The sequence below is a fragment of the Zosterops lateralis genome (assembly GCF_965231275.1).
Source record: "Zosterops lateralis genome assembly, chromosome: 29".
In the NCBI taxonomy this organism is placed as follows: Eukaryota; Metazoa; Chordata; class Aves; order Passeriformes; family Zosteropidae; genus Zosterops; species Zosterops lateralis.
This window is the reverse complement of record NC_139789.1, coordinates 751346-778587: the sequence shown is the minus strand read 5'-3', so window position 1 is coordinate 778587 and position 27242 is coordinate 751346. Positions and strand designations below refer to the sequence as shown.

At 60.1% G+C, this 27242-nt stretch overlaps 4 protein-coding genes across 7 annotated transcripts; 3 read left to right on the top strand and 1 right to left on the bottom strand.

Annotated features, from left to right (window-relative positions):
- The first annotated feature begins 62 nt into the window (after nt 1-62).
- TJP3 (tight junction protein 3) lies at nt 63-10821 on the top strand. 2 transcript variants are annotated; one of them, XM_083879998.1, is made up of 21 exons: nt 63-180; nt 556-655; nt 3613-3780; nt 3872-3996; nt 4207-4309; nt 4487-4910; nt 5197-5300; nt 6172-6331; nt 6420-6507; nt 6691-6755; nt 6892-6970; nt 7110-7266; nt 7481-7589; nt 8026-8245; nt 8554-8750; nt 8944-9039; nt 9257-9327; nt 9429-9740; nt 9865-10125; nt 10348-10391; nt 10500-10821. In XM_083879998.1, exons 3-21 carry the CDS (start codon nt 3733-3735, stop codon nt 10597-10599), a joined length of 2763 nt encoding a protein of 920 aa, XP_083736124.1. In that variant the 5' UTR covers nt 63-180; nt 556-655; nt 3613-3732; the 3' UTR covers nt 10600-10821. The 2 variants fall into 2 exon arrangements, with proteins under 2 accessions (XP_083736124.1, XP_083736125.1); XM_083879999.1 differs by lacking the exon at nt 63-180 and adding an exon at nt 201-301.
- Nucleotides 10822-11027: 206 nt separating this feature from the next.
- Nucleotides 11028-17360, bottom strand: APBA3 (amyloid beta precursor protein binding family A member 3). Its single transcript, XM_083880170.1, has 10 exons — nt 16224-17360; nt 15716-15755; nt 15170-15315; nt 14942-15028; nt 14230-14388; nt 13704-13883; nt 13285-13497; nt 12825-12944; nt 11961-12101; nt 11028-11875 (listed from the first exon to the last, which is right to left on the bottom strand). Exons 1-10 carry the CDS (start codon nt 17283-17285, stop codon nt 11804-11806), a joined length of 2220 nt encoding a protein of 739 aa, XP_083736296.1. The 5' UTR covers nt 17286-17360; the 3' UTR covers nt 11028-11803.
- A 58-nt stretch (nt 17361-17418) lies between these two features.
- On the top strand, nt 17419-18566 carry MRPL54 (mitochondrial ribosomal protein L54). Of its 2 annotated transcripts, none has more exons than XM_083879873.1 (3): nt 17419-17516; nt 17889-18045; nt 18320-18566. In XM_083879873.1, the coding sequence occupies exons 1-3, from the start codon at nt 17441-17443 to the stop codon at nt 18450-18452; spliced, it is 366 nt and encodes a 121-aa protein (XP_083735999.1). In that variant the 5' UTR covers nt 17419-17440; the 3' UTR covers nt 18453-18566. The 2 variants fall into 2 exon arrangements, with proteins under 2 accessions (XP_083735999.1, XP_083735998.1); XM_083879872.1 differs by having other exon boundaries at nt 18293-18566.
- A 114-nt stretch (nt 18567-18680) lies between these two features.
- LOC310920116 (mucosa-associated lymphoid tissue lymphoma translocation protein 1-like) lies at nt 18681-26467 on the top strand. Of its 2 annotated transcripts, none has more exons than XM_083879871.1 (17): nt 18681-19673; nt 20373-20514; nt 20714-20880; nt 21384-21514; nt 21626-21779; nt 22092-22270; nt 22381-22477; nt 22625-22672; nt 22767-22802; nt 23175-23378; nt 23504-23681; nt 23962-24036; nt 24468-24595; nt 24664-24810; nt 25067-25224; nt 25313-25447; nt 25540-26467. In XM_083879871.1, the coding sequence occupies exons 2-17, from the start codon at nt 20378-20380 to the stop codon at nt 25786-25788; spliced, it is 2223 nt and encodes a 740-aa protein (XP_083735997.1). In that variant the 5' UTR covers nt 18681-19673; nt 20373-20377; the 3' UTR covers nt 25789-26467. The 2 variants fall into 2 exon arrangements, with proteins under 2 accessions (XP_083735997.1, XP_083735996.1); XM_083879870.1 differs by having other exon boundaries at nt 23501-23681.
- Nucleotides 26468-27242: the final 775 nt, after the last annotated feature.

Sequence of the window (27242 nt, the reverse complement as noted above, 5' to 3'; positions counted from 1 at the left end):
GGGGTGGAAGCTGTGGGCCGGGGGTTTCCGCAGAAATTGGTCCCCCCACGCCGCCTCGGCGCTGGGCTGGGAGCGGTACCGGCCCCGGCGGGAGGCGGAGAGCCGCGGCGTGGACCTGGTCGTTGTCACCGCCGGAAAGCGGCCCCGCCGGACGAGGGATGACGGGGGCCTGGTCCTCAGGTGTGGATAGGGGCAAGGGAAGGGGAGGAGAGGGGGCAGCAGCCATCACCAGCTTCCCTCACACCTCCAGGACAGGGATCCCTAGGCTGGCCCCCGAGTCTGTCCCGTCTTGGGACAATGGGTAACGCTGGGAGGGCTTGGGGGTCTGGGGCAGTCTGTCCCTGGACAGGGCAAGGACTGGGGGGGAGGAACTATCTGCAGGCACTGCCACTACTAGTAGCCTGTGAGCCTGTCCCGGTGCAGCCCCGGGAGGGCGATGAGTGCAGGCGACTGAGCTACCATCACGGTGGAAGACGCCGGGGACAGCCCTTCGGGAGACGTGCTGTGCCCAGGAAGCTGCCCCAGCACCCTCTTCCTGCTCCTTCCCTGCTGCAGGCAGAGTCTGGGCCACAAAGGGTTACGCAAGGCACCCTGGAGTGACACCACTGCCACCAGCTCGGGAGCTCAGCTCCTTCCTGGTCGGATCCTAGGCTCGGTGAGTGCCTAATTCTGTCTCCCGGGATCTGTTGGCCGTGCTTTTTGGCTTTCAGCTGTGCCTTCATCTGGGGAACCGGCCATGCTTTGTCCCTCTCTGGGTGGCTCCAGGACCCAGTGACCCACCTGGAGCTCTGCCCCGTAGCAGGGAGATACCCCGAAGAATCAGAGCTCCACACCCAGGGCTGGAAGACGAGTCTCACTACTGCTGATTTCCACTCGGTCCGTAGCAGCTCTTCCAGAGACCTTTTCCCAGAGCAGGGGGTCGAGGTCATCGCTCTATGGGTGGCGTTGAGATAGAGCAGCCTCTGGACGGATCCGGCACCTCGGTGCTGCATGGCCAGGACTTCATGAAGGACTAGTGGTTTTGCAGCACTGGCTGAGAGCAGAGACTTCTTTGATCCTAGGAAGGCTTTGAGGTTCTCAGGATGAAGACCCCTGTCAGAGGAGGGGGGATTGGGAAATATTATGGCTGGTGGGGTTGGCTGTGTGCACAGCTAGGGTGGACAGTGTGTGTCACTTTCTGAATAATGATCCTCCGACTTGTTGCCATATCCCCATGGCAGGCGTTGTTGGTGCCATCTCCCGGGGCCAGGCACTGCCCCGAACTGGGGACCTGGCAGTGGGATGAGCTGCCCCAGCACAGCTTGGCTTTGTTTGGCTTCAAAATCCCTGGGAGTGCCATGGTACATGCGTGAGGCGGTGTGGGGCTCCTAGTGCTGCCGGTGCTCGGTGCTGGGTGTGTCTGGCTGGGCCATGGTCAGCTCTGCCCAGATACTGCCTCTCCCTGCGGGGCCATTCCAGGTGCGGGCTGGTTTCTATCGGAAACCGGCTGAGCCGGCTCCTCCTGCTGCCAGCCTCGGCCTTTGGCTGGTGCAGGCCCTATGCCAGATCTTGCGGGGAGACTGGGAACAGGGACTGGGCTTGATGGTACTGTGGGCACACTGCCTGTGCCACTGGAGCTGCTGCCATCCCCATGCTGCCACAGCTACTCCCTGAAGAGAGCAACGGGCACCAGTGGAACACAAGTTTGTGGCCAGTTTATGGCACCACGGTGGTGGAACAGTCGTGGGAGCCAGCTGGGGACAGTGAGGGGCTGTGTTGGGTGGCATCAGGGATGGTTCTGGCACAACAGATGTCACCACCCTAGACAGGGGGATGATCTGTCAGCTTCAGGTTGGTGTCTCTTGGACCTATTGTTCATACCATGTCACCTGCAGGTGTCCAGGGAGGACAAACAACACTGGTGACACAGCTGAAACCACCCCAATGTCACACTGGGAGTTCCTGTTTGTTATCAGTTTTCCCAGTGCCAGGACAGTGGATTCTGCCTCACTGGGGTCCTGCCCAGCCCCTGGTCCCATGTGTCCCTGGGTGGCAGGGAGGCACTTGGGCTGGTTTCGGCAACTGGTGACGCAGAGGGGACTCTGCCCTCTGCACCCGTGGCTGCAGCCGGCCCGTCGGGTGAATGATTAGCCCAGGCCTCCCCTGGCCCTCCCCAGGGCTGCAGTGAGCTGGGTCTCATTTCACAGGCTCAGACTGGTCTCATTTTGGGGGCTCAGCTGGCTGTTTCAGCACTGCTCGTTGAGCCGGGGCTGCCCTTGGGATGTCCTTGTGCCAAGGCTGAGCTGCCTCACTTGCCTAGGGCTGGCTGCCCACTGCCAGATCCCTGATGTGGCATCACCCCGGCATTGCCCACAAGGTGTCTCTGTGTCCCACCAAAGCTGCCCCGTGTCCAATTGCCAAAGGGCTTGTGGAGGTTTTGAGCTCCCTGTGGCACCAATGTGGGTATCCCTGGCTGGGGTTGAGGGTGGCTGAGCTGCATTAGGGGCTGTTAGGAATGAGTACAGCCCCGACACAGCCACTCCAGAGCTCTTGGACTCACTAAGGCCATGTAGTGCCATGGGAACTGGGGGTGTTCAGTTTGGAGAAGGATGCTCAGGGGACCTCATTGCTCTCCACAGCTCCCAACAGGAGATTGTAGTGAGGTGGGGATCAACCTCTTCTGTCAACTGTCAGGACCAGAGGAAATGGTCTCCAGTTGTATCAACAAAGGTTCAAATTAGAGATACTAGATAATTTTTTTTTTTCACTGAAAGAGTGGTCAGGCAATGGAAAAAGTGGCCCAGGGAGGTGCTGGAGTCATCATCCCTGGAAGCATTCAAGAGGCATTTGGATGTGGCACTTGGGGCCGTGGTTTACGGGTGATTATGGTGGTGTTGGAGTGACAGTTGGATCTGATCATCTTGAAGGTCTCTTCCTGCCTTCATGATTCTGTTGGGCCCTTATCGAAGTGGCCTTTCCCTGTCCCACCCCATGCGAGCTGGTGGGAGGCTCTGATCCTGCTGTCTCCCACCATCATGGGAACCCATGTCTTTCTGGCTTCATGCTGACGTTCCCTCCAGGGAGACAGGTGTACATTCCTGGGCCCATCCCAGGAGTTTCAGCCTCAAAGGGACATTATTCTATCAGTAAGGCACATCTGTCCTAAATGGAAAATATTTGATTTGCGGAAAACCCAAGGAAACCAAATGGTAAAACTTGGGGCAGCGGTGCTACCAAACCAGCTGGCAAGGCTGCTGGAGCCCAGAGTGGGTGGACAAGGACTGAAACACCATCCAGAGCAGCACCCCGAGGCCTGCCAGCTCCCGGAGGCCAAAGCAGAGTCAGACCACGAGGGTGGCACGGACAGCAGGTCCCAGCCATGGACATGAGTTCTGTCCTTGCCCTGTGTAAAACCTCCCCTTCCATGGACGCATGTCTAAGGGGATGGAGATGGACCCCCAGGGGGTGATTTCATGGTGCACAGAGGCAGCTCTGGGTTCACAGCCATGCAGAGTTAGCTGGGGTGTTACATAGCTCCCAGTCCTGGTGTCCTGGCACCATGGAGCTCTGTCCCCTGCAGCTTTGAAGTCCCTGGTGCTCATGGCTCAGTTTTGCTGCTGCTCTTTTTTGCAGCCCAATGTTAGATTGAGGAAGGGGCCAGTAGCTGCAAAGAGGAGTCAGAGCCTGTCAGAGTCCCCTGGCTGCCCGGCTGCCACTGTCACTCCCCCCAGCTTGTGCTGGTGGGTGCCCACCATGGAGGAGATGGTGATCTGGGAGCAGCACACAGTGACACTGAGCAAGGTGAGTGTCACCTGGGGTGGTCCCACCATGGGAGGGGATGGGTTCTGTGGGGTCAACTGTGCCTTACCCCCCTTCTGCCCATGCCCCTTAGGACCCTCACCGAGGCTTTGGATTTGCTGTCTCCGGAGGCCGTGACCATCCCAACAGGATAACCGGGGACACAGCAGTATTTGTTTCAGATGTGGTGTCTGGGGGACCAGCAATGGGTCAGCTGCAGTGAGTGCACAGGGACATGGGGCCATAGGGGGTGCTCACTGCCAGCAAAGGTGGGAAGGATGGAGAATCACTCCTGCTGGGACAGGGCCATCACCACTGTTGCCCTGCCTGGCTGGAATGGGATCCTTTGGGATACACTCACCACCCCACCAGCTCCCTGGGCTGGGAGCTGTGTCTGGGACAGAGTCACAGCTGTACTTTCCCTTCCAGGAGGAAGGATCACATCGTGATGGTGAACGGCCTTTCCATGGAGAATGTCCCATCCTCCGTTGCCATCCAGACACTTAAAACCTGTGGCAAGATCGCCAACATTGTGAGTGTGCTCTGTGGTGGGATGGGGGCTGGGGTCATGCTCACACTGTGTCTGTCCCTATCCCAGATCTCCTGTCCACACATGCCCAGGGTTTGGGGCTTGGGAATTGCTGCAGGAACATCTCCTGGCAGAGACAGCTGTACCCACCATCCTCTCCTGCTCACTTTGCACCTGCAGACGCTGAAAAGACTGAAGAAGGTTCACCTTCCTGTGAGCAAGAGCAGCCCTGGGTCCCCTGCTGTGCCCCGGCACTATGACTCAGATGGTGACTACAGGCTACACCGCTCCCAGGATGACCTGGATCACAGCCAGGGCTATGATGGGGATTCATCCAGTGATAGGAGCTCTGGTCACCACCACAATGACCGTCACCACCACAAGCTGGTGTCAAGGAGCAGGAGGCGAAGCCAGGACAGCAGCCACTGGATGCAGAGTAGCTCAGATTGGAGAGGCCATGAGCGACATTGTTCTGCCAATGCCTTTGGCCAGGACAGGGACACCAATGGGCTGGCCCTGGTGTCAGGATTCAAGCGCTTGCCACGCCAGGATGTGCCAATGAAGCCCATCACGTCGGTCCTGGTGAAGCAGAAGCAGAATGAAGGTGAGGCCCTCCTGCTGTCCTTGGGTCTTGTTGCCTGATTTTTGGTCATGCCTTCCCCCAGGGAGGAGACAATAGTTTGGTGGGTGCCAGGGCCTGGCTGCAGCAATGCATGCCATGCTGGGTGCACAAAACCTCCTGCCCTCAGCTGGGGGCTACGGAGCTCAGCTTTGGGGCTTGCCAGTACCCCAAGGGGAGCTGCGGCTTGTAGGGATGGTGCCCAGGGGGGACTTTGAGAGGGTCTTGCATCTGCCTGACTCTGCTACCATCACGGCTCTCTCTGGTGCAGAGTATGGCCTGAAGCTGGGGAGTCAGCTCTTCATCAAGCACATAGTGGAGAGCGGGCTGGCGGCCAAGGGCAACTCCTTGCAGGAGGGAGACCTCATCCTGAAGGTATGGGGGCCCCAAGGTGTAGAGCACTCACTGGGGGCCTCATCTGCCCCTCTTTGGGGGACTTGTCCCTGGCTGGTGTCACTGCAGGGCCCAGCCATGGCTGTGCTGGAGGAAATTCTGTCTGTGCCCACTCCTTGCTCCAGCCCCTCTGGCTGTCCCAGGGACCCTGCAGGGACTCTCTATGCCCAGATCCCTGCTGCCAGGGCTGGGGGCACATCCTGCTGGCACACTGGGGTTGTGTCCACCCTACTGTCCCCACTGTGTGTCTGTGTCCCTACTGGATGACACTAACAAGTGTTAGTCAGATAAAATTATGTTTAAAGTATTTAAGAGGAAGAGGAAATAGAAAGGAGGAAGACCCTTTGTTTGCACACCTGGTCCAGGCAGATCTGTGGCTGCTGGGAATTGGTGCCAAAGTGACTCTGGGGTAAACAGAAGGGATTACATCCCACAATCTGTTGGGAAGCAGCTACCACTCAGGGAGATCCCAGCCCCAGGGCTTGCTTGGGACCTGACTCTCTGCACCAGGCCAGGGCATGGAAGAACAGTGCTGGGCCCAGGGCAAAGGAAAACTGAGCTTCAGGTGTCTGAGGGGCCTGTAAAATCCTCCCTCCGGGCAGAGCCCCAGGCAGGTGGAAGTGGGTGTTAACAAACCATGCTAATGTTTCCTCTGTACAGAATGAGGTCACACTGGGAAGCAGCCAGGAACAGGGACACAGAATAGGTGAAGCTGCAGGAGCTGACGCTGGGCTGGAGGGGTTGAGAAGGGACCAGGAAGATGGCAGTCAGAGCATCCCATCCCAGTGAGCTGTTCCTGGGGGTGGCTTTCCCAGGAGCAGGTGCCCTAATGCCTCCCACCCTGCCCTGCCAGATCAATGGGGTAGCCAGTCAGGACATGTCCTTGGCTGAAACCCAGCAGCTCATCGAGCAGACAGAGGGGATCCTGACCCTGCTCATCCTGCGTGACCACCGGCAATTCCTGGTCAACATCCCTGATGTTGACAGCCAGAGCAACAGCTCCTGGATGGATGGTGAGGAGACATGGTTCCGGGGCCAGGGTCAGATACACAGCACAGGGGCTGCATGGCCACTGATGCATCTCCACTCCTGTGGCTGCAGATATCTCAGACATCAACTCTGAGCTGTCCCATCTGCCATCTCCAGAGGCCTACGCAGGACCTCCAGCTGCTGCCAGGACAAATTCACCGTAAGGCCCACACTGTCTCCATGAGCCCCTCTGTCCCCTGGCAGATCCTCCTGTGTTCTCCACCTGGCTGGAGATGCTCATTCTCCATTCCTAAGTCAATATCCCTGGAGGTGGTACTGCCATTCCCAGCTTGCTCTGCTGTCTCCACGTGCCCTGCTTAATTCCTGCTCAACCTTGTTTCAGGGAAAGGAAACGATCAAACAGGGAGCCTGTGGCTGAGGTGACTCTAGCTGATGCTCAGGGCCCAGGTGAGTGGGCTGGGCACTGAGGGGGTTCCAGGCTCCTGTGCATCTCCACTGCCCAAAGCCCGTGTGGAGCTGTGACAGGACTCCCTGTGCCTCAGCACAACCACTGCTGCTCGTAGACCAGCGCTCTTTCCTGCAGACCTTCTGGAAGCTGTGGAGTGGGATGGCCACAGTCCCCATACCAGCCCCACTGCCCGAGCTGCCCACAAGGAAAACAGGTATGTCTGCAAGAGGCAGGGGGAAATGGTTGGGGGACATGAGGAGCTGCTGTGTCACAGGGCTGGGGTGACAGGGTCAGCGCCTCCCTATCCTGTCCTTGCGTGTCACCACTGAGCTGACTGTACTTCCCTGTGGCAGGTACAGCACCAACTCCAGAGTTGTGCGGTTTGTGAAGGCCAAAAGTTTGGGGCTGCGGCTGACAGGTGGGAACGATGTGGGCATCTTCGTGTCGAATGTGCAGGAGGGGAGCCTAGCTGACAGCCAGGGTGTTCGGGAAGGTGACCAGATCCTGCAGGTACCAATGGCTGAAAATGCTCCATATACTGCTGCACCTGGATTGGCTCCAGCCCTTTTGGATCCAGTATCTTCCCAGGGTATCACCTCTAGGGTGACATGGACCAGTTTCCTTTCCCAGTCTGCCCTGGACACTGCTGTCCCTGAGTCCCCTGCTGGTGCCCATGCCCTCTGTCCTGCTAGCAGGACCATGTCCAAATGCTTTTCTGTGGCAGGTGAATGACACCAGTTTCCAGAACCTGACCCGTGAGGAGGCTGTGGAATGTCTCATGGCCCTGCCCCCCGGCGAGGAGGTCACACTGTGGACCCAGAGCAAGCAGGACAGTGAGTGGTGACCAGGCTCATCCTGGGCTCATGCCTCTCCATCCTCTGTCTCTTCTGGGCAAGCATCAGACCTACTGGACTTGCCATGGCACCTCCTGTCCCTGCAGGGTGGTCCTTCTTCCTCTCTCCTCTTCCTCCAGAGAGCTGATGGGAGGGGACCATCCCTGCCCTGTTTGTGCCTCAGCTTCCTGGAGCACAGGGGCTTTCTGGCATCATGGCTCAGCCTGGAGAGGCCAGTATGTGCTGGGGAGTCAGATCCTACTGTCCACAGCATGCCTGAGAGTGCTATGGGAGGAAAAGGTGTCTCCAATACCCTCCTTAGCATCAAGGGCTCCTGTGCAGCCTCCCAGCCAACCTAGTGCCTTCCCAAATCTCTCCAGCATCTTCTTCCTCAGCCACTTCTTCCCCTGATGGTCCCTCTTGCCCTGGGCTTCAGTTTACAGAAAGATGATCTCGTCCAACGTGGGTGACTCATTCTACATCCGGACACACTTTGACTTTGAGAAGGATACGCCATCAGGGCTCAGCTTTGTCCGTGGGGACGTGTTCCATGTGCTGGACACCATGTACCGGGGCAGGCTGGGGAGCTGGCTGGCTGTGCGCATGGGCAGGGACCTGCAGGAGCAGGAAAAAGGCATCATCCCCAACCAGCGCAGGTAGGGATGGAGCCAGGAACAGCCCCTAGACAAGGAGAGCCAGAGAAGGCTCCCAAGTGAGCTGGGGACATGGATGGTGGGCTCAGTGAGAGGTAGGGCAAGTGCTGGTGGACCAGTGGTGGGAAGTGTGAGCTGGTGAAATCTCTTCTCAGGGTGGTGGGGCAGCTGACAGTCAAGTTGTCCAAAGTCTCAGAGAGAGAAGTCTATCACAGCCTTACCTGGCTGTGCCACCTACCATGGGTGCCAGCTTCTCCTGACCTGCTCCTCAAACTCAGAGGCTGCAGGTCCTGAGCCCTCTCCTCTCCCAGGGCCGAGCAGATTGCCAGCCTGGAGCCAGTGCTGAAAGCCACGTCTGGTGCCAACCCCTCCGGGGCAAGGGCTGAGTTTTGGAAGCTGCGGGGCTTGCGGGGAGCCAAGAAGATGCTGCGGAAGAGCCGGGAGGACCTGTCCGCCCTCACAAAGCAGGGGCGCTACCCACCATATGAGAGGGTGGTCCTCAAGGAAGGTGGGCACTAGGACAGCCTGACTCACCTTGGGGATATTGGTCCTGGGACTGCCCTCTGTGGATGCTGATGGGCCCCCTCTCCTGGAAGGAGCAGGGCGAGTTGCAGGCCTGTGGGTGCCATGAGGAGTAGGCCTGGGTGCTGGGAGCTCTGCCCTTGCCCCCAGCCATCCTGAGCACATCTGTCCTCCCATAGCCAGCTTCAAGCGGCCAGTGGTGATCCTGGGCCCCATCGCAGACATCGCTGTGCAGAAGCTGAGCAGGGAGCTGCCTAAGCTGTTTGAAATTGCCCGTAAGTGCTCCCACACTGGGGAGAAAATTATATCCAGCAGCCAGACCCTGTGAGAGTTCTTTACCTTTTGCTCCCTCCCTGTGACAACCCAACACCTTCATTCACCCTCTCCCCTCCTCTCCCTGGGAGACACAGCCCTGGGGCCGGGCATGGCCGTGCCCAGGCTGGGGTTGTCGGAGGTGCAGCCCCTCTCATGCTGCATCTCTGTGTCCTGCAGCGAGTGTGCCCCGAGATGGAGCATCATCTAAGGTCATCAAGCTGGACTCAGTGCGACAGATCGCAGAAAAGGTGAGACCTTCCCCGTGTCCTTGGAGCCAGCTGGGGCCTGTGGAAACCCCATTGCCCCCATCCTGGCTCCCAGCAGGGCTGATGGCTGTGCCCTGCCCCAGAACAAGCATGCCTTGCTGGACATCACGCCCTCAGCTGTGGAGCGCCTCAATTACGTGCAGTACTACCCAGTGGTGGTGTTCTGTGAGCCTGAGAGCCGGCAGGGCATCAAGGCCATGCGGCAGTGGCTGGCGCCTGACTCCAGGAAGAGTTCCCGGCGCCTCTATGCCCAGGCCAACAAGATGAAGAAGTATTGCAGCCACCTCTTCACAGCCACCATCAGCCTCAGTGGCAGTGGCAATTCCTGGTACGAGCAGATCCAGCACATCATAAGGACACAGCAGAACCAGCCTGTCTGGATAACAGCAGAGCAGGTATGGGGCACAGACTCTCTGTGGCAAGGCTTGGCCTCCTGGGGCTGCTGGCCGGGCAGGTGATGGGGCTGCACATAGTGCCCCATGGCTGGGGTCCCATGTCTCCGTCATCCCCACCCCTCAGGCAGATGTAGCACCCGAGGACAATCTGGACCTGCTGAACCCACCGAGTAGGGTGGCCTCGGGCTACCTGACGTGTGACAGCCACGCCAACAGCGACTATGATGACACAGATGGGGAGGCGGGCGCCTACACTGATGGTGAGGCAGAGGATGCTTGTGACCAGCCTGGGCTGGCCCGTTCCTCTGAGCCAGCACAGCTGGCCCTGAGCCACGGCCTGGACTCCTTTGAGCTAACACAGCTGGTCCCAAACCACAGCGAACAGGTGGGTTGTCCCAGACTGCTACAAGGGCCTGGTGGGGCAGAAGAGGGTGGCACAGTGCCTGGCTCTGGAGTGTAATTCCCTGCATAGGCAGGGTGTCACTTCTGGCTGCTGCTGGGTCCAGCTGTGCATCTGTGCCCAGCTCTGGGTGTCCAGGAGCAAATGCCTCAGGTTGGGGCACAACCCCTGCCCTGCATCTGACCCCTCCCACCTCTTCTTCCCCAGGTGCCTGAACAGCCACGGCAGGGCAGGCGCTATGACAGCATCAGGTACCCTTGTGCTCTAGGGTGGGGATGGCAGCCACCCAGGGCTGGGGACAGTCCCAGAATGGCACTGTCCCTGTCATGCAGAGCCATCACCACCCTTCTGTCCTCCAGGGAATATGAGCACGAGGCAGTGAGGAGGAGGTTCACACGGGCCAGGGATGACTCAGACCAGGATGAAGGCTATGAGTGGGGCCCAGCCACAGATGTGTAGTGGTACTGCTGGCCTGTCCCTCCAGGCTGGCCCTTCCACAGCCTTGCACAACTGGGTGCAGGTGACAGCTCAGGTAGTGCCCCTGTGGCCACGCTGGGCTGGGCCCAATCCTGCTATACCCTGCATCACCAAGTGCCTGCACTACCATGTACCTCCTTCCCTTTTGGCCACAGCTACTGCTACAGAATAAAAGGGATGTTTGGATCAGCATGGGCTGTTTCTGGGGGTGCTGGGTGGCAGCATACAGGAGAGAGACACGTTGTGTCTGGCCAGTGGCCTTGTGTATGATAAGGCATCACAGGGGAAACTGACCAGGCCACCACAGGCCAAGCATGTGCCCCCCAGAGCTGAGCCTCATCTGCTGTGGTCCCCTGGCAGCTCCTCAAATACAGCCTTCCATATTTCCCAAATTTTTTATTTTGAGAGCAACCAAGCACACAGGCATAGCCAGGTCAGCACTGCAGCAGCCCTGGGGGCCCAGAGAGCTGCTCACAAAAGGCTCACAGCCCCAAGCTCCCAGGCTGTGGGGCTGGGCAATGCCATGTTCCCTTTTGCTGCTTCAAGGGCTGTGGCTCTGGGCCAGGCTGTGCATGCAGAGCACTTCAAGGCAGTACCAGGGAAAAGCTGAGGCAGGTTCCCAGCTTGGTCCAGTGTGTCTAACAGAGAGTTTGCACCCCAACAAGCCTTTGGCCAAGCCCTGGGAGAAGAGGAGGTGCCAAGAGTGCTTCTGCTCCTAAGTCCAAGTCTGGGAGCTGCTGCGTGTCCCTCAGGGGTGCCACTGTGCACCCACACATGGGTGTGCAGGGTCAGTGCTGCTCTGTGGCTGTGCTGGTTGAGCTCTGGAATTGAGCTGTGCTACTAGCACCATGCCCACCTTGGGAAAGGCACCGTTGGTGAGTGTAAAAGTACAATAATCAGTGACTGGATGAGGGGAACTTTAACATAGGACCCCCTCTCCTCCCACTAGCACAAGGCCAAGGTGAGGGATCCTGTGCAGCAGCAGAGCAGGCACTGTGAGGTGGGGAGAGGTGATTGGAGGGTGAGAGGTGCCCAAATCAGTCTCCAGTGTCCCACTGTGTCCTGAGTAAAACAAAAGAGGTGCAGACTTAGGCCCTGCTGAGGGCTCTGATGCAGGGCTGGGGCAGAAGGCAGAGCCACTCCTGCCTGCCCCAGGCTTGCTCCTGCCTGCCCCAGGCATGGTGGCTCAGAGGAAGAGGGGCTGCTCCTGCCCTGTCAGTAGACGGTATGTGGCGGCTGGCATGGTCTTGATGTGTACCTAGGCAGAGAGGCACAGATTAGAGACCCCAGCTGGGACTGGTGCACAGCTCTGAACCCAGCGGCTCTGTGGGGGCCCAGCTCACCTCGCTGACTGCCTCAGTGAGGATCTGGATGATCTTCTCATGTGGTGTGGCCACCACGCTCTGCCCGTTGATCTCGATGATGCGGTGCCCCACACGGATGCCACCCCGCTCTGCGATGCCCCCACGCATCAGGCTGCAGATCTGGGAGTGGGAAGTGCTGTGAGAGCAGGGCTGTGCCCACAGCTCAGCCCTGTCACCACTGCTCCAAACCCTCACAACCCTGTAGAGCTCTTGCCTGGGGTGCACACCTCTTCCAGCCCCTGGGCACGCAGTGCATTGCTGCCGGCAGAGTGATGTGCTGAGTGATGGCAGCCCCCAGGATTTTGTCCCCTGGCTGACAATGCTATGGTTGCCCCACTCATTGCACTCTCCTGCTCCCCCCTCAGGCCTTGGCTGCAGAGACTGAGCTTCTCTCCCTAAGGCATCAGGAGAGACCCATATCTCCAGTCCTAGGGGAGGCACCAGTTGGTGTGTGAGGTGGCTGTGTCACCCACTCAACCAGCTCCCACTGAGCCCAGGAATGGCCCTCTCTGCCTTCCCGACATAGCCACAGGAGAGCCCAGGCCATGGAGTGGCTCGGGGACAACGGACAGCAACAACTGTCATTGGAGTCATGCCCAGAAAGCCAGGAAGAAGCCACCACCATGAAAGCAAACAGCTACAGAACTCTAGGGAGAGGGATAAACCCACCAGTGCTGCAGAAAGGCTGTGAGGAGCTTTTTGCTGTGCACAGCAGAGCCCTGCGACCCCTCAGCCCAGGCAGGCACATGCAGTGTGGGAGCTAGGTGCTGGTCTCTGGACACAGCCAGCTCTGCCTGTCCCTCAGGTAGATCCTGGCCCAGCTCCCATCCCATGGGCACTTACCACACCATTCTCAACACAGAAGCCCAGCTGGTACTTGGAGTTGGGGCGTCGGATGACAGCTGTGGTGACAGGGGGACAGTGCACAATGTTCAGTGTCACCTCAGTCTGCTGCTTCAGCTCCTGGAAGTTGGGATGGGGCTTGGTCAGATTTTGGAGAGCTATTCAGACTGGTCGAGAAGGAATGCAGCCACATTGCTCATGTGAAGGCTGAGGAACCTGTTTTCAGTGGGGAAACTTGAGGCACACAAAGAGATACTGCAAATATAAATCCAGGGACAAGAACTTGCAAACCCAGACCAAGACATCCCTGCCTCTGAGGCTATGCTGTCCTTGCTTTCAGCTACTTGCCTCCAAAGATGTAGCTGAGGGAATTCCAGTGTTACAGATACTCCCAGATCATTCAGGCCAGTCCCCATCTCCCTCCTGGGGTGAGGCAGGAGGTCACCCTGCCCTGGCTCACCCGGATGATGCTCTGGCAGGTGCCCAGGGGCAGCCCCACCAGGCTGGTCCCGTTGACCGACATGAGGCGGTCCCCAATGCTCAACTCGCCCGACCGCTCTGCAGGGCCCCCATGCATCAGGTTGGCGATGACCACGGTGGGCAGGATGGAGCCCCAGCCCGACTCCACAATGGCAATGCCCAAGATCTCCCCCTTCTGCTTCCGGATGCAGACCTGGGGGGAGAACAGGTGGGTTACAGTTGTAACCTCCACCAGAGTCGTGGAGCACATGTCCCAGCCCACAGCTGCACTCACAGCTGGCTGGGATGGGGTCTGGTTTTGTAGGGAGCACCTCAGCTGCACAGGGAGCCACAGAATGGATGACACAGAGGTGCCAGTGGGTTCCCCACATTGCCCCCACCCCCTGGAGCAGCTCTTACGTCCTTGCAGTTCTCCTGCCGGGAGAAGTGAGTCAGCTCTGCATTGTACTGCTCCTGGTCCTCCAGGGCACAGCTGTACTGGCGTGGGCTCAGCTCACTTGGGTCGATGCTGTTGGCCTCCAGGAAGCGCTGGTAGGCCACGCCAAATGCCTGCCCGATGGCCTGGGCGATGACCTGGGCCTGGGGAATGATAGGGGCTGTTCCTGCCTATGGCTCAGGCCTGGAACCAACAGCTCCCAGTGCCCTGCAGTGCCCAGCACGGGAATTGTCCTTGGGAGCTCCAGAGTGTTCTGGCTCCTTCCCTGCATGAATCGGCCCCTGTATGGAGCCAACTCTCCTCTCCACTTTACTTAATGGGTCTCTGTGTGTCACAGAGATGCTCAGGCTGGGCTCCTGCCCTCTCCCTTGTGGGGGGGGGAGGGGTCTCTGCCACAGCCCCAGACTGGAAAACCCAGTTATTACAGTGGGATGGGACTCAGGTCCCCAGAGCCAGCTGCCGATCCCAGGGACCTGTGTGTTGCCTCACATCAGCCGAGTGGAAGACATGGCAGATCATCTTGTAGAGCCGCTTCTCCTCCGCCACCTCCAAGCGCCGTGGCAGCTTCCGGCGTGCCATGAGCACCACGAGGGAGCCGATGTCAGCAATGTAGGAGATGGTTTGGAGGGAGTGATCCATCATGGCCTCCTGTCATAGGGAACACAGGCAAAGAGTTGAAACCTCTCGAGGCTGTCAGACTACATGGGCAGCCATGAGCCTGATGGAACTGCAAGCAGGAAGGGTTTGGCCACGGTGCTGGGATGTGGCGCAGCTGCCCAGCACATGATGGGCAGAAACCATGTCTGTGCCAAAAGCTACAGATCCTTCCTCAAGGACTCATTTGGGTCCCTGCGTCTTGCCATGGGACAGGACAGCTGCCCTATTGCTACAACACAGAAACTAATCCTGAGGCAAAGAGCTCCCCAGATTTCAAGCCTGGGTTCCCCAGAGCTCAGTCTGGGATCCCAGCAACTCCACAGGGTGTAGGTCAGGTGGGAGGCCTTGTGCAGCCACACAGAGAGGTGAGGACTTGACACAGGATAACTATGAAGTGATATGTTCCCTCCCAGACATGCGTCCTCATCTGTAGGCCATCACTGGGCAAGACCCTGCTGGTGTGGGTGCAAAGCTAAGATCCTGAGACCAAACAGGAATGTTGAAGCAGCCATAGAACCATGTGTTTACTGCTGTTCCTGCTCACCTGAGTGTCAGCAGTGAGCACCTTGATCCTCTGTGTGGAGACAAACAGATCCACCTCTGTCATGGGCTGGGACTCCCCTTCAGGTGCCTGCAGAACAACAACAGAGGGTCACAGGACCCTGTTGGGACACAGCCCCACAGCCAGGTGCCCTCAGGCAGATCCTGAGCGCTGCCCCACACCCACAGGGGTCAAGGCTTGGGGCAGCCATGTCCCCCATCCCTCCTGCACCTTGATCCTGTCCACTGCCTCCTGGGCCTGTGCCATGCGGACGCTGGTCGGGGGATTCCTCTCTGAGGCCAGCTGCGTAGAGCCCAGGTACTTGGCCCCAAAAATCACACCATCCAGCAAGTCCTCTGGGTCACAAGGGCCTGGAACTGAGGCATTGGGAGGGACTGAGCAGAGGCTGCTCCCCCACCTCTGAAACTGAGGGTACCAACTCCTGCTGCCTGTTAGCTGCATTCCTACACATGATGAAGCAGCTCCGTGCTTGGGTACATGGGCACCTGGCATCACTGGGGGACCAGAGCTGCCTCCCCCTTCCCTTGGGAACACGTGCCATCGCTTTCCCTCAAGTATACCCCCTCCCTGATGCACCTTCATTTCCCCAGCAAACACTCCAACAAGCCACATGGAGCCTGGTGCACCCACTCTGGGTGGGTGCAGAGCTGGCTGTTCCCTCCCTGACTAGGATCCCAGACCACTCCCATTCAGGGTCAGAGCAGGTGGGTCAGCACTCCTGGATGCTCTTGCTGCTCAAGCACAGAAGCAACTCACCCTCTTTGAAGGCTGGACAGGATGATGGGGATTCCCTGTTCTGCAAAGCAATGAGAGACCAAGTGAGGCTGTGGCTGGGACCTCAGGGATTCAGCCTGCCTGGCCCTGGAGCAGTGGCACAGCAAGGGCAGTGTCCTTGGGAATGCGAGAAATGGCATAGGATCCCAGGGCTGGACAGGGAGGAGCAGGGTCCGAGGCCTGTAGGGGTGCTAGTGCAGGGTCCTGGGGCTGGAGGGGAGGATAACACAGGACCAGAGGGGCTGTTTGGACCCACCAGCCTCTGCCCCAGGGGACACACAAATCAGCGAGCCAGGCAAGCATGCATTCAGGGTCAAAGCTGGTACCGAGGGTCCTGTCTGGGCAATCACAGCACAAGGCCCTGTAAGACCTGAAGAAAGTTGTCCCTGGCTCTCCTTTGCTCCCATCCCAGACCCCAGGAGGGATCAGAGCCAAGGGGCATGTCCTGGCTCCTGCTGCCCCATTGCAGCCCAAGGCACACTGCACTCACAGTCACAGCACCCTGAGGTGGCTGCTCTGTCCCGGGGGCCAGAGTGGAAGGCAGGGCAGCCCACACCGGCTCCGGGGAATCTTCCCGAGCACCTTCACAGGCAGAATCATCCTCGCAAAGCCCATCTCCATAACACCAGCTACCAGAAGGTTCTTCCCCTGAACCCTCTGGCCTCCCCAGCCCTTCAGACTTCTCCACAGTGATTGGTTCCTCCTGAGCCTGCAGCATCTCCAGGTTGGTCCCAGCTACGACATTGGAGCAGGCCAAGGGGGTCTCGGCACCAGCTTCAGGCAAGCCCTCCTCGTAGCACAAGAGACTCAGCAAGTCCTCCCGGTCAGCCTCGGCGAAGAGCAGCCCGTAGCAGGGCCGGTCGCAGGTGGAGTGCTGAGGGCAGCAGGGACGTATCGCCAGGCCCCGGCCCGTGGCCACGTGCAGCGGGCAGGGCCGGCAACTGCCCGGGCACTGCCCGCGGCCCCGCCGGGCACCAGCGCCCGAGGGAGGTGGTGAGCCCTGCTCTGGGGCGGACGAGCCGTCGCGGAGGTTGGGGTCCAGGGTCTCGAGATGAGCCAGCAGCCCCTGGATCTCCGAGGGTTCGTCTTCCACATCCTCGGTCCACTCGGCCCTGCCCGGGCGGGCACGGGACTCGGGGGTCTCATCCAGCTCCATGCCCGCGGAGTCGGCGCTGCTGGGAGTCCGGGGGCGCCCCATGCCCCGAGGGGCGCTCCCGGCGCTGGGCTCACAGTGGGCAGAGCCCTGCGGCACCTGGGGCACCGCCTCCGCTTCCATCGCTCTTCCGGAGCCCTGGCACAGTTCGGTCCGTCCGCCCGCGCCTCCCGCGAGCTCCGGGACTACGGCGGGCCCCGACCCCTCCGGCCCGGAGCCGCTGCCGGGCTGCAGGGTAGTACGGGAGGGCTCCTCCGGCCGCCCGCCCCCCGCACAGAGCCCAGGGGCGTCTGGCCCGTCCTCCGTGTCCATGGCCCGCGGCTCCGTGGTCTCATCGCTGCCGCTGCCGGGGGCAGGGAGCGCGGCCGCCTGGAAGTCCATGGTGGTGCCGCTCTCCATGGGACCGGCGGCTCAGGAGGGGTCCGAGCCGGGCGGACTCGATCACTACCGGCGCCTCCGGCCGGGACGGGCCGGTCCCACCGCCGTTTCTGTTCGCCCAGCGCAGGCGCAGGCGCGGCCGCGGCCCCGCCCCGGTCCCGCCGTGCCCCGCGCCCATGGCCGCTCGAGGGCTGCTACGGGTAGCGGCTGCGGCGTTCTGGGCTCCAGCCCGTGGCTACGCCAAGAAACCTGGTGAGGCCCGCACGGGCACCGGCTCTGGCCCATGCTCCTCGCTCCCGGCTCCAGCCCCGTGTGTCCCCCCGTGTGCTACTCCGTCCCTCCGTGCCCCGATCCCGTGCTTCTCGCCCCTGTTTCTACCGGCCTGCCCTCGCCGCGCTCCGGGCCCCGTGTGCCGGTCCCCGGCCCCGCGCCCTCCCCGGTGGTGCCGCCGCCCCAGCTCCATTTCTCGTGCCCGCCACTCCCACCCGGCCCCGGCCCCTGCCCCTGCCCCTGCCCCTGTTCCCGCCCCGCCATGCCCTTGCCCTCGAGTCCCTATCCCTTCCCCTGTCTTCGTCCTTGTCGCCCGACACAACCTCTGCCCTCACCCTGCCCTTTTCCCCACAGCCGCCAAGTCCAAAGGCAAGGGTGTGTCGAAGGAGGCGTTGAAGGGGCCGGAGGTGTGCACGGACCCCACTATGCTCGCCACCCACGCCATGGGGGTGAACTACTTCAAGGAAGGTCCGGAGGTGGCCCTGAAGCCTGATTCCGAGTACCCCGACTGGTGCGTGCTGCCCCACTCCCCTCTGTGTCCCAACAGAGGTGCCATCCCAGGGGCACAGAGCTGTGTAAGAGGGACAGGGAAGTGTTATGCGAGGAGGCAGACTGCCCCTCTGCAACCCAGACACCTTCTCCAGGGTCAGGAGACAGGAGTGGGTGCACTGTGGATGTGGGGTGAAGGATCTGCACATTCTAGTCACTTATGTGCATTGTTCCATCCCGTGCTTGTCCCTTTGTCCTCCGTCTTGCAGCCTCACATCCTCTGCATTCACCCCCAGGCTCTTTAAGATCCACCTCGGACCCCCCAAGAAGCTGGAGGAGCTGGATCCCGACTCACTCGAGTATTGGAGGCGCTTGCGGAAGTATAATACATGGCAGCGCAACAGGCTGAAGAAGGGCAAGAAGCTGTAGGTCCTGCTGAGCTTGGGGCTTCCCCGTGTGCCAGCACAGGTGGCACTGGGACCTGCTCTGGTTTTGGTCTCTTCTTTTTGCTGTAAATAAGAAATAAATCTCTGGTGAGGCTGATATCTGTTATAAATGCTATGACAAACTCAGACCCTTTGCAAGCTTGGTGCAGGTGCTATCCATGTCAAGGGCTGAGGCAACACAGGCCACAAGGTCTCAGTGTGTTTATTGAGACAGAAGCTCAGGTTTTGGGTTGTAGAGAGAGCCCACAACTGCCCACACAGCCCACACTCCATCACTGGCTGTACCACAGCAGCTGGGGCTGAGGGCTCCGTGGGGATATGGGGTGAGGAATGACTCAGCTGTGTCCCTGGCCAGTGGATCTTGGGGCCTGAGCAACCTGTGCTCCTCAGGGCTGTAAGGATAGAGGCTAGGCTTTGGCAGTGCTATGGGGCAGCAGGCAAGGTGAAGGAGGGGACATGGTGGCCCTTTGCAGGGCCACCCTGACACCATGCTCTTCTTTCCTCCTCCAGCAGTAGGAGCAGTGGTGCTGGGATGCCAGGACTTGGCTGGATGGGGAAGGCAGGGTCTTCCCCACAGCAGCGGGGGCCTCACTGCCCTATCTCTGCTTCTCCTTGGGCAGCTGCAGCCTGGCAAAGCCCAGCAGCTTTCCCTGGCCTTAGTTCTGCCTGTATGTTGGGCACACCTGGCTGTCACCTCAGTTCACCTCCACACTGGAGTCGCTGCCCTGCAGCTTCTTCTGGGCTTGAGCTGGATTCTCGGGAAAGATGCCTGTGGGTTCCTGCAGTGAGGAAGGGACAGTGGAGCCTCTGCCTGGCCTGGCGGTGGCCCTGGTGCTGTGTGCCTTGTGGCAGGGCCAGGTCGTGCCCAGCTCCCCTGGGGCTGTGGGCAGGGGGGTGTCAGCTCTGCGCCTACGTGCTGCACAACAGACAGGAAGGAAGAAGGAGGGAAGCAGAAGTGCTATGCTGCAGCACAGGGGCCTGGGGGAGATTTTGGGCTGAACCTTCATTTCCTCTGTGCGGGCTCAGTGCACACCCTCGGAGTTGATGGGGCTTGGCCATACTCTGCAGTGAGTGCCCATCCCTGCCGGTCCTGCAGTTCACCCTCCCCTTGCCACCCCTAGCGTGTCCAGATCCCAAATCCAGAAGTAGGTGAGCAGACAGAGCACCTGGATCCCTGTCTTCTGTCTTGGAGCCCCCTGCTTGGGTGAGTGTCACACAGCTGCTCTGGGCAGCTCAGTCCTGGGGACAAGGGCCTTTCTGGTGTGGGTTGTTGGGAAGGGACCTGAGGGGAGAAGGAGGGAGCTGCCCCTGTCCAAGTGTTTCATGTCACACTGAAACCTTTCCCAGGGTTCAGGGCAAGCTGAGCTGGGTCCTAGTCCCAAGACCCCCATGTACTCTATGCTGAGCCCCTTGGAGGCCCCTCATGGTGGCTCCAGAGCCATCATGCAGAGGCCTGGTGACAGCAAGGGGCCTGCTGCTGCCCCACTGGGGCCTCTGCCAGAAGGAGAGGGGTAGTGTGTCCCCATCCTCTGTATCACCTGCCAGGGAAGGTGATGAAGGCCATCCCCTCTTTCTAGTTCCATGGACCCCCATTCCATGAAGGTCCTTTTCCTGGGGCTGGGCTAAAGTACCCTGGCTCCTTGCCCAAGGCTGGGGGCTGAGTGGGGTCCCCTGTGCCACCCAGCTCCCAGAGTGGGAGTGTGTGTCATTCCTGGCTGGATGCTGCTGCCCAGATCCAGCAGCACTGCCCAGCCAGGGCCCAGCACCTCCTCAGGCTCTTGCTGGGAGGTATCCTGACACCAGGGATCTCATTGTTCTCCCCTCTAAATCACCCTGTGCCCAGAGGGGTCCCGTGGGGTATGGGTGCCTGTCACCCTGTCACTCATCCCCTTGGCATCCCCAGAAGGGATGGGGGACTGGAGCATGCCCATCGCCTCGCTGGGCGAGGAAGTGGTGGCACGGCTGTGTGAGCTACTGGACAACGCCAGCCGGGGCTGGCGCAAGCTGGCTGAGCTGGCCGGGGCCGAGAAACGCTTCAAGTGCAGGTAGGGCTGGGGGAGCCTTGCCGGGGGCTGTCCCCGACCAGGTTACAAAATGCACGTCGGCACAGCTGTGCTGCGGGCTGAGCGTGGGGTGCATGGGTCAGTTCCCTGCCTGGGCTGGGGCACCGCTGAGGCCCCTGGCAGGGTTCCCATTTGCCCCGAGGTGGGGGGCTGTGGCTCTGACGGCTGCAGGTGCTTGCAGCACGGAGGAGCTGGAGATGTGCTCGCTGAAGGTGCTGGAGCCCCGCGGCAGCCCCACACAGTGCCTGCTGCAGCTCCTGGCCGAGCGCGACTGCACCCTCAGGTACCTGCTGGGCTGCCTGGAGCGCATGGGGCACGAACAGGCCTGCCAGGTCCTCAGTTCTGCCGGTACGGACGGGCAGCAGGAACCAAGGGCCTGGACGGGAGCACCAGGGGGCAGGGGCTCAGCAAGAGGAAATGGGCATGGGGGCAAAGAACAGCAATTCCTCCTGGAGGTCTTGCTCTGGTAACAAGGTCGTGGGCGGGCAGGGTGGAGTGGGATGGATGCAACAGGATGAGATAGGATGGGATGTGGTCTGATTGGATGAGACAGGACAGATTTGGACAGCATGGGGTGGGATGGGATGGGATAGGGCAGAGTGGGATGGCATAGACTGAAACAGATGATATGCATCGATGGGATAGCACTGAACATGCCAATGGGATATGGTAGGATGAGATGGTTGGGACAGGGACAGAACAGAGGTGTGGGATGTGATAGGATGGGCTGGGCTGGGAGAGGAGAACCTGTTGTGGGTGGGGATGGGGAAGTATAGGATGGGACTGGATGGTATTGGGTGGTGTGGGACAGGGGACTCAGCCAGCCCAGGCTGGTCTCTCCTCTCACGCAGTCCAGGATGTGATTCGCATCATAGTGCAGCCGGACTCTCAGGTGGTGGCAGAGGGGACACAGGTGTCCCTGACCTGCTGTGCAACTGGCCCACCAGGGCTTGCATACCAGTGGTTCTGTGGGAGGCAGGAGGTGAGGTTCCACTGTGCCACATTGAGCAGGGCCCTCGCACCCTGTCCATGGTGAGGGACCCACAAAGGTAAGAAGGAGTCCATTACTCCTTGGCCTCCTCCTGTCTTGTAGGTGCCTGGAGCTACATCCCCAGAGCTGGTGATTGACACAGCCACCCCGGCAGGCCAGCCTGAGTGGTACATCTGCCGGGTGAACTGTGGGGCCACCTTCACCTTCTCCAGGTGGGCTCATGTCCAGGTGGAGAAGAGCAGCAGCCCCAGTTCAGGTGGGTCTCAAGATCTCTGTCAGCCTAACTGGGACATTTTCTGCAGGGCACCTCTTGCCCCATTGGGACAAGGATGGGTCCTGAGTGGTATCATTTGCCATGTAATGCTCTGGCACAGCTGTGAAGGTCTCTGGGCTTGCTGGGGTGATGGTGCCCACAGAGGAGCCACATGCCCTATGTCCTCCTCATGCCTGCTGTCTCATGCCATCTATGGGTGCCAGGGCCTGTAGGTGAAGAACTTAGGGCCTGGAGCAACTCTGCAAAGTGCTTCCATGGCTGTGTGCCTAATTTGCCACCCTGTCCCTTCCCCAGCCAGTGGCTACTGCTCAACCATGGTGGGGCTGCAGATCCTGCAGCAGCCGCGGCCGTGCTGCCTGGCCGAGGGGGACACGCTGGCGCTGGAGTGCAGAGCCATTGGCAACCCTCCACCCCAGTACCAGTGGTTCAGGAACCGGCGCCCCGTGGAAGGAGCACAGGCACCTCAGTTCCAGGTATGGAGGGACCTCTGGCATGGCACAGCATGGCAGAGCATGGCACAGTGTGGCACAGTGCAGCATTGTCTGGCACACTGCCCCAGCCTCCTGCTCCGTCCTGCTGGCAGGTGAAGCTGGTGACAACGGCTGAGCGGGGCAGCTACTCCTGCCGCGTGTTCAACCTCTTCCACGAGGTGTGGAGCCAGGAGGTGGATGTGGAGATTGGTGAGGGCCCTAGACAAACCTCTGTGACCCCCTACCTGCTCTGTTCCCAGTAAAGCCTTCATGGCTGCTCCACAGTTTTGGGGGGACCACAGCCCATTCTGGGACATGATGCCATGTATAGGGTCCCTGACAACCCCTCTGCCACAGGTCCACGGCTCTTCACCTCTGGAGGCTCCTGGCAGGAGGGGGATGGAGGTAGGTGAGGGCATAGCGGACAGGTCTGTGCTGCTCTGCCCGCCGTGCTCCCCTGGCACTAGAGGGCCTTAGCACAGTATTTCTCTCTTCCCAGGCTCCCTAGAGCATGGCAGCCCTGGACAGCTGTATGGTAAGAGCCTGCCTGGGAGGGGCTGGTGGTCCTGAGGGGCTCTGACTGTCACCAGTGTCACCATTGTCACCCCATAAGGCTTTACTTGGTCAGGAATGCTTTGGATGCAGCATACTGGAAGAGTGAAACAACAGCCCAGCCTCAACCCAAATTAGGAGAGCTGATCAGCACCTCAACCCTCAAACCAAACCCTCAACTCTTACCCATAACCTGAGGGTTCAGGGATCAACAAGGCAGGGACACCACAGGATACCTTGGTACCCAGGACAGTGATGCTGGCCAGAGTTTGGTGTCACCTCTGTGAGCTGTGGACAACATGTAGAGCACGTGTGTCCCACTGTGTAACAACACCTCCCTCTCCTGTCCTTGCAGCCACGGACAAAGTGGCGCTGCTGATCGGCAACATGCACTACCTGCACCACAAGCAGCTGCAGGCGCCCATCGTGGATGTTCACGCCCTCGGTGCCCTCCTCCGCCAGCTTGACTTCAAGGTGGTGTCACTGCTGGACCTGCGCAAGGCCGAGATGCAGATGGCCGTCGATGAGTTCCTCCTCCTCCTTGACAAGGGTGTCTACGGTGTGACTCCAGCCCAGGGGGAGCTGGGTGATTTTATGCTGGTGGAGTCTTGGGGTGTAGCAAGATACAGGTGCTGGCAAGTCAGGGGATGTCACCATGTCACCTGCCCTCTGTTCCCTCAGCAGGTTTGCTCTACTATGCCGGGCATGGCTATGAAAATTTTGGCAACAGCTTCATGGTTCCCATTGACGCGCCCAGCGCCTATACATCTGAGCACTGCCTGTGTGTGCAGTGGGTGCTGCGGGAGATGCAGCAGCGCCGCACCGGCCTCAATATCTTCCTGCTTGACATGTGCCGCAAGAGGTGACCCGGCCCTGCACTCACCTGGGGACAAGCTGCCCCTCAGAGAGAGACAGCACAGGGACCTGTGGGTGGTTGCTCCTGGGGGAGGGTAATGGGGCACTCCCAGGGTCCCATCTAAACCTGTTGTCTTTGTATAAATGCCCCAAGACTTCACTGCCCCTGTGAGCTAGCAAACTCTGTAATGGGTGGGCAGAGGGGCACAGAGCAGTCCTTAAGGTCTGGTGTGCTTTGGGGTGGGTTTTTGGGGTTCTCACTCTGTCCAGCTTCTTTTCTCTTGCAGGAACCTCAATGATGACATCATTCCGCAGGTTGGGGCACTGGAGGTCACGGCCAACATCGTCTTTGGCTATGCCACGTGGGTCCCCTCCCACCATCCTCTGCCACAGGCAGTGGGGCTGGGTATCCCTGCCTGGCTCAGAGTGGGACAGGGGCTCAGACACCCATGCCTGCATCCCTCCACCCTGGATGCTGGAGGGGTTGAGCAAGCAGCAGCCCCTGGTCCCTCACAGGGCAGGGAGGTGCCCATGGCACTGCTTGGCTTTGGGCAGCACCTGCTGGCATGAAGCTCCAAGACTCCTCTGGAGCACAGGGGTTTGGGCTGGTGATGCTTTAAGCATCCGGCCATGCTCTCACCTGTCTCTAGCACAGTGGCTAGATGATGTGATGGGAACAGGAAGATCACTGGGCACGCAGCTCTGGCTTCCTTAGGGCTGTCATCCTGTTGGGCCCTATTCCCATGGAGTGCCAGACCTCATGACAGATCTAACCACTGCCCTGTCACCACAGGTGTGCAGATGCCGAAGCCTATGAGCTAAGCCAAGGTGAGCTCTCCAATGGCATCTTTGTCACCTTCCTCAAGCGCTGGCTGCTGGAGGATGAGAAGATCACAGTGCTGCTGGACAAGGTGGCTGAGGGTGAGTGAGGAGCAGTGGGGAACAATGACTCCCCTGGTGGCCCCTGCCAACCCCCTGTGCCATCACAGACATGGGCACTCTGGAGATCACACGGGGCCGGCAGGCACTGGAGCTTCGCAGCAACCTCTCAGAGAGACGGGCTCTGACAGACCCCATCTGCCTCCCAGGCCAGGATGAGTCCTCTGCCAGGAACCTGCAGTGGGCCAAGGCTCATGGTGAGTCATGGCTACCCTGTCCCAAGCTGGCATCTAGAGGGGGAACAGCCCCAGGAGCAGAGAGAGGCTGTGAACATTTGCTGGGTTCCTCCCACCTGGAGGAGAAGCTGTCAGCACAGAGCCACCAGCCTTTAGAAAGGAGCAACATATTGGCAGCTGTGCTCTGGGGTGACTCAGCAGCCACCTCGACTGTGGGTACAGCTCCAGCCCTGAGCCCCTGCAGGTCCCAGCTCTGTGCTCCCTGTCCACTCCCCAGTCCTGCCAGAGAGCCAGCACCTCTGCTTTGACTGTGGTGTCGCCGTCCAGCTGGGCTTTGCAGCTGAGTTCTCCAACATTATGATCATCTACACACGTGTGGTGGCTGCTCCCAAGGACATCATCAAGTGTGAGGCCCGGCTCACAGATATTCCTGAGGTGGGAGCACCTGCCAAATCCCCCACTAGAGCAACACTGGAGAGCAGGGGGAAACTGGTGGTTTTCACATGAATGTCATCCATGGCAGGAGTTGGATGTGGACCTCAAGTGCACCAACAAGGAGAGCCCAGAGGAGCTGGGCAGCCCGCTGGTGGCCATCTGGAGCCTTGGCTGCCCCTCCTGCTGCCTCTACAGCCGGATCTGTGGCTTGCAGAAACTGCAGGTAAGAGCCATGGTGGGCAGAGGCTGGTGTCAGGGGCACAGCATGACCATGGCCATGCCAGGACAGGAGCCCATGTCCTGGTGTCCCTGCAGCAGGAGCTGGCCTTCACCGTGTGCCTGCAGTACTGCTACCAGGGCATGGACGACTTTGTGGAGGAGCGGCAGCGGGTGAACGTGGGGCGGCCACTCATCGCCAAGCTGAACCTGCAGGCGTCCCCCTCACCACCCCACAGCCCTCTCTTCTCCTCTTCCCCCGGGAGCTGGGGGCTAGTGGAGAGCTCGTGGGTCAACTCCCCTGAGGAGAACCTGAGCCCCGAGAGCCCCAGCTCCTATACCCTGTAGAGGGACAGTGTGGCACCCCTGCCCCATCACCACAGTGCCTTGGTGCCATATCTGTCCTGCTGAGGGCCAGGGGATGGAGGGGGTGGAGGTGACATGCACAGAGGCTTGGGTTCCATCCTGGCCTGTGCCAAGGGGTGCAGATCTCACAGCACGACTGGTACGTGCCCCAGCCACGTCCCTGGCATGGCAATGCCACCCCCACATCCCTTGGCAGTGTCAGTCCCACATCCCCAGGCATGGCAGTGCCAGCCCCACGTGGCAGGCCACCAGCAGGCAGCGCCAGGGGCAGAGTGCCCAGAGACCACGGCTCAGCAGGCTCGAGGCGTCGTGCCGGGGCAGGGCTAGGTTCGTTCAGGCCTGGGAGAAATAGAGAGAAATAAGCAGCTTAGGGGGCAAATCCCGCGGGAGGAGATTATAGGGGGTGGAAGCGGGAGGGCTCCGGTTCAGCCTCGAGGGGGTGGGAGCACCCCTAGCGCTCCCAGCAGGACCCACTCCTCGCAGTACAACGCCAGGAACCGGCCCCATCTGGGCAGTGAGCGATTTCACATGATTGGATTCTAAGGGGGAAAACCCCCACATTTTTGCTTGGATTTTTCCCACACAAACCCCTACATGCTGGGACAGGCTCCAGTGGGTATCTACCGGGGAAAGCACCAATAAAGTGGTCCGGCCAGGCCGCTCGGCGCTTCTGCGACCTCCCTGCATTTAAATTGCATTTTTGGGGTCAGAAATCTTGTCCGTTCCTGCAGGAGGTGCAGCGCAGGACCAGGCGCACCCACGGCAGGGAAGGGGGAATACCAAGCGAGGGTACCCCGACATTCCCTATGCCCCCCCCATGGAAAACAGCTTATTTCCATAATTCACGCAACTCTCAGCCCCAAGGACCCGGGGAGACACATCCTCATCCCGGGGCCCCTCCACGCTCTCGGGCGGGGGTTGCGGGCCGGGCTGGGGGAGCACCCTCGTCCCAATTAGGCTCCGATCAAACGAGCCGGGGGTGCGGCGCTGCCGCTCCCAGCGCCAGCCGGCCTTTGTTGGCGCTCGGGAGGCCGAGGGGTGCCCCGAGCTGGCGCCAGCCTCGGCAATTATGTCATGTGAAAAGCGCAGCCCCCATTGAGCGCGTCCCGTCCCCCGGATCAAACCCCATTACTTCCGCAGCCGTTGCTTCATTATCTGCCGGCCGGAGCTCGCCTCGGCCGGGGCGCTTCACCCCATTAGCTGGGCCGGGGAGCCGGGGAGCATCGATTATGCGTTTAATGGGTTGTTAGAGGTTTAATTGTCGCTAACGAAACAGACGAGCAGCAGCAGCCGGGATACGGGGCACAAGGAGAAGGGTCTCGCCGGGGTCAGTGCCTCGCCGGGCCCGCTAGCATCCCTGCCACACCAGCCCGACCCCAGGGCTCTGGTGACGTCAGAGTCCGGCCGCGGGGGATTTGGATCGGGGTGAGACCCTG

Bases quoted from the DNA above. Each gene is read 5' to 3' on its own strand.
- LOC310920116 (XM_083879870.1), top strand. From the start codon at position 20,378: ATGGGGGACTGGAGCATGCCCATCGCCTCGCTGGGCGAGGAAGTGGTG. The intron at 22,478-22,624 runs GTGAGGGCCCTA...CCTCTGCCACAG, and splicing joins GGAGGTGGATGTGGAGATTG to GTCCACGGCTCTTCACCTCT. The intron at 25,448-25,539 runs GTAAGAGCCATG...GTGTCCCTGCAG, and splicing joins GTGGCTTGCAGAAACTGCAG to CAGGAGCTGGCCTTCACCGT.
- TJP3 (XM_083879998.1), top strand. From the start codon at position 3,733: ATGGAGGAGATGGTGATCTGGGAGCAGCACACAGTGACACTGAGCAAG. The intron at 6,332-6,419 runs GTGAGGAGACAT...CTGTGGCTGCAG, and splicing joins CAACAGCTCCTGGATGGATG to ATATCTCAGACATCAACTCT. The intron at 10,392-10,499 runs GTACCCTTGTGC...TCTGTCCTCCAG, and splicing joins AGGCGCTATGACAGCATCAG to GGAATATGAGCACGAGGCAG.
- MRPL54 (XM_083879872.1), top strand. From the start codon at position 17,441: ATGGCCGCTCGAGGGCTGCTACGGGTAGCGGCTGCGGCGTTCTGGGCT. The intron at 17,517-17,888 runs GTGAGGCCCGCA...TTTTCCCCACAG, and splicing joins TGGCTACGCCAAGAAACCTG to CCGCCAAGTCCAAAGGCAAG. The intron at 18,046-18,292 runs GTGCGTGCTGCC...TCCGTCTTGCAG, and splicing joins GATTCCGAGTACCCCGACTG to CCTCACATCCTCTGCATTCA.
- APBA3 (XM_083880170.1), bottom strand. From the start codon at position 17,285: ATGGAGAGCGGCACCACCATGGACTTCCAGGCGGCCGCGCTCCCTGCC. The intron at 15,316-15,715 runs GTGAGTTGCTTC...CCAATGCCTCAG, and splicing joins CTGTCCAGCCTTCAAAGAGG to TTCCAGGCCCTTGTGACCCA. The intron at 11,876-11,960 runs GTGAGCTGGGCC...CTCTCTGCCTAG, and splicing joins TCACTGAGGCAGTCAGCGAG to GTACACATCAAGACCATGCC.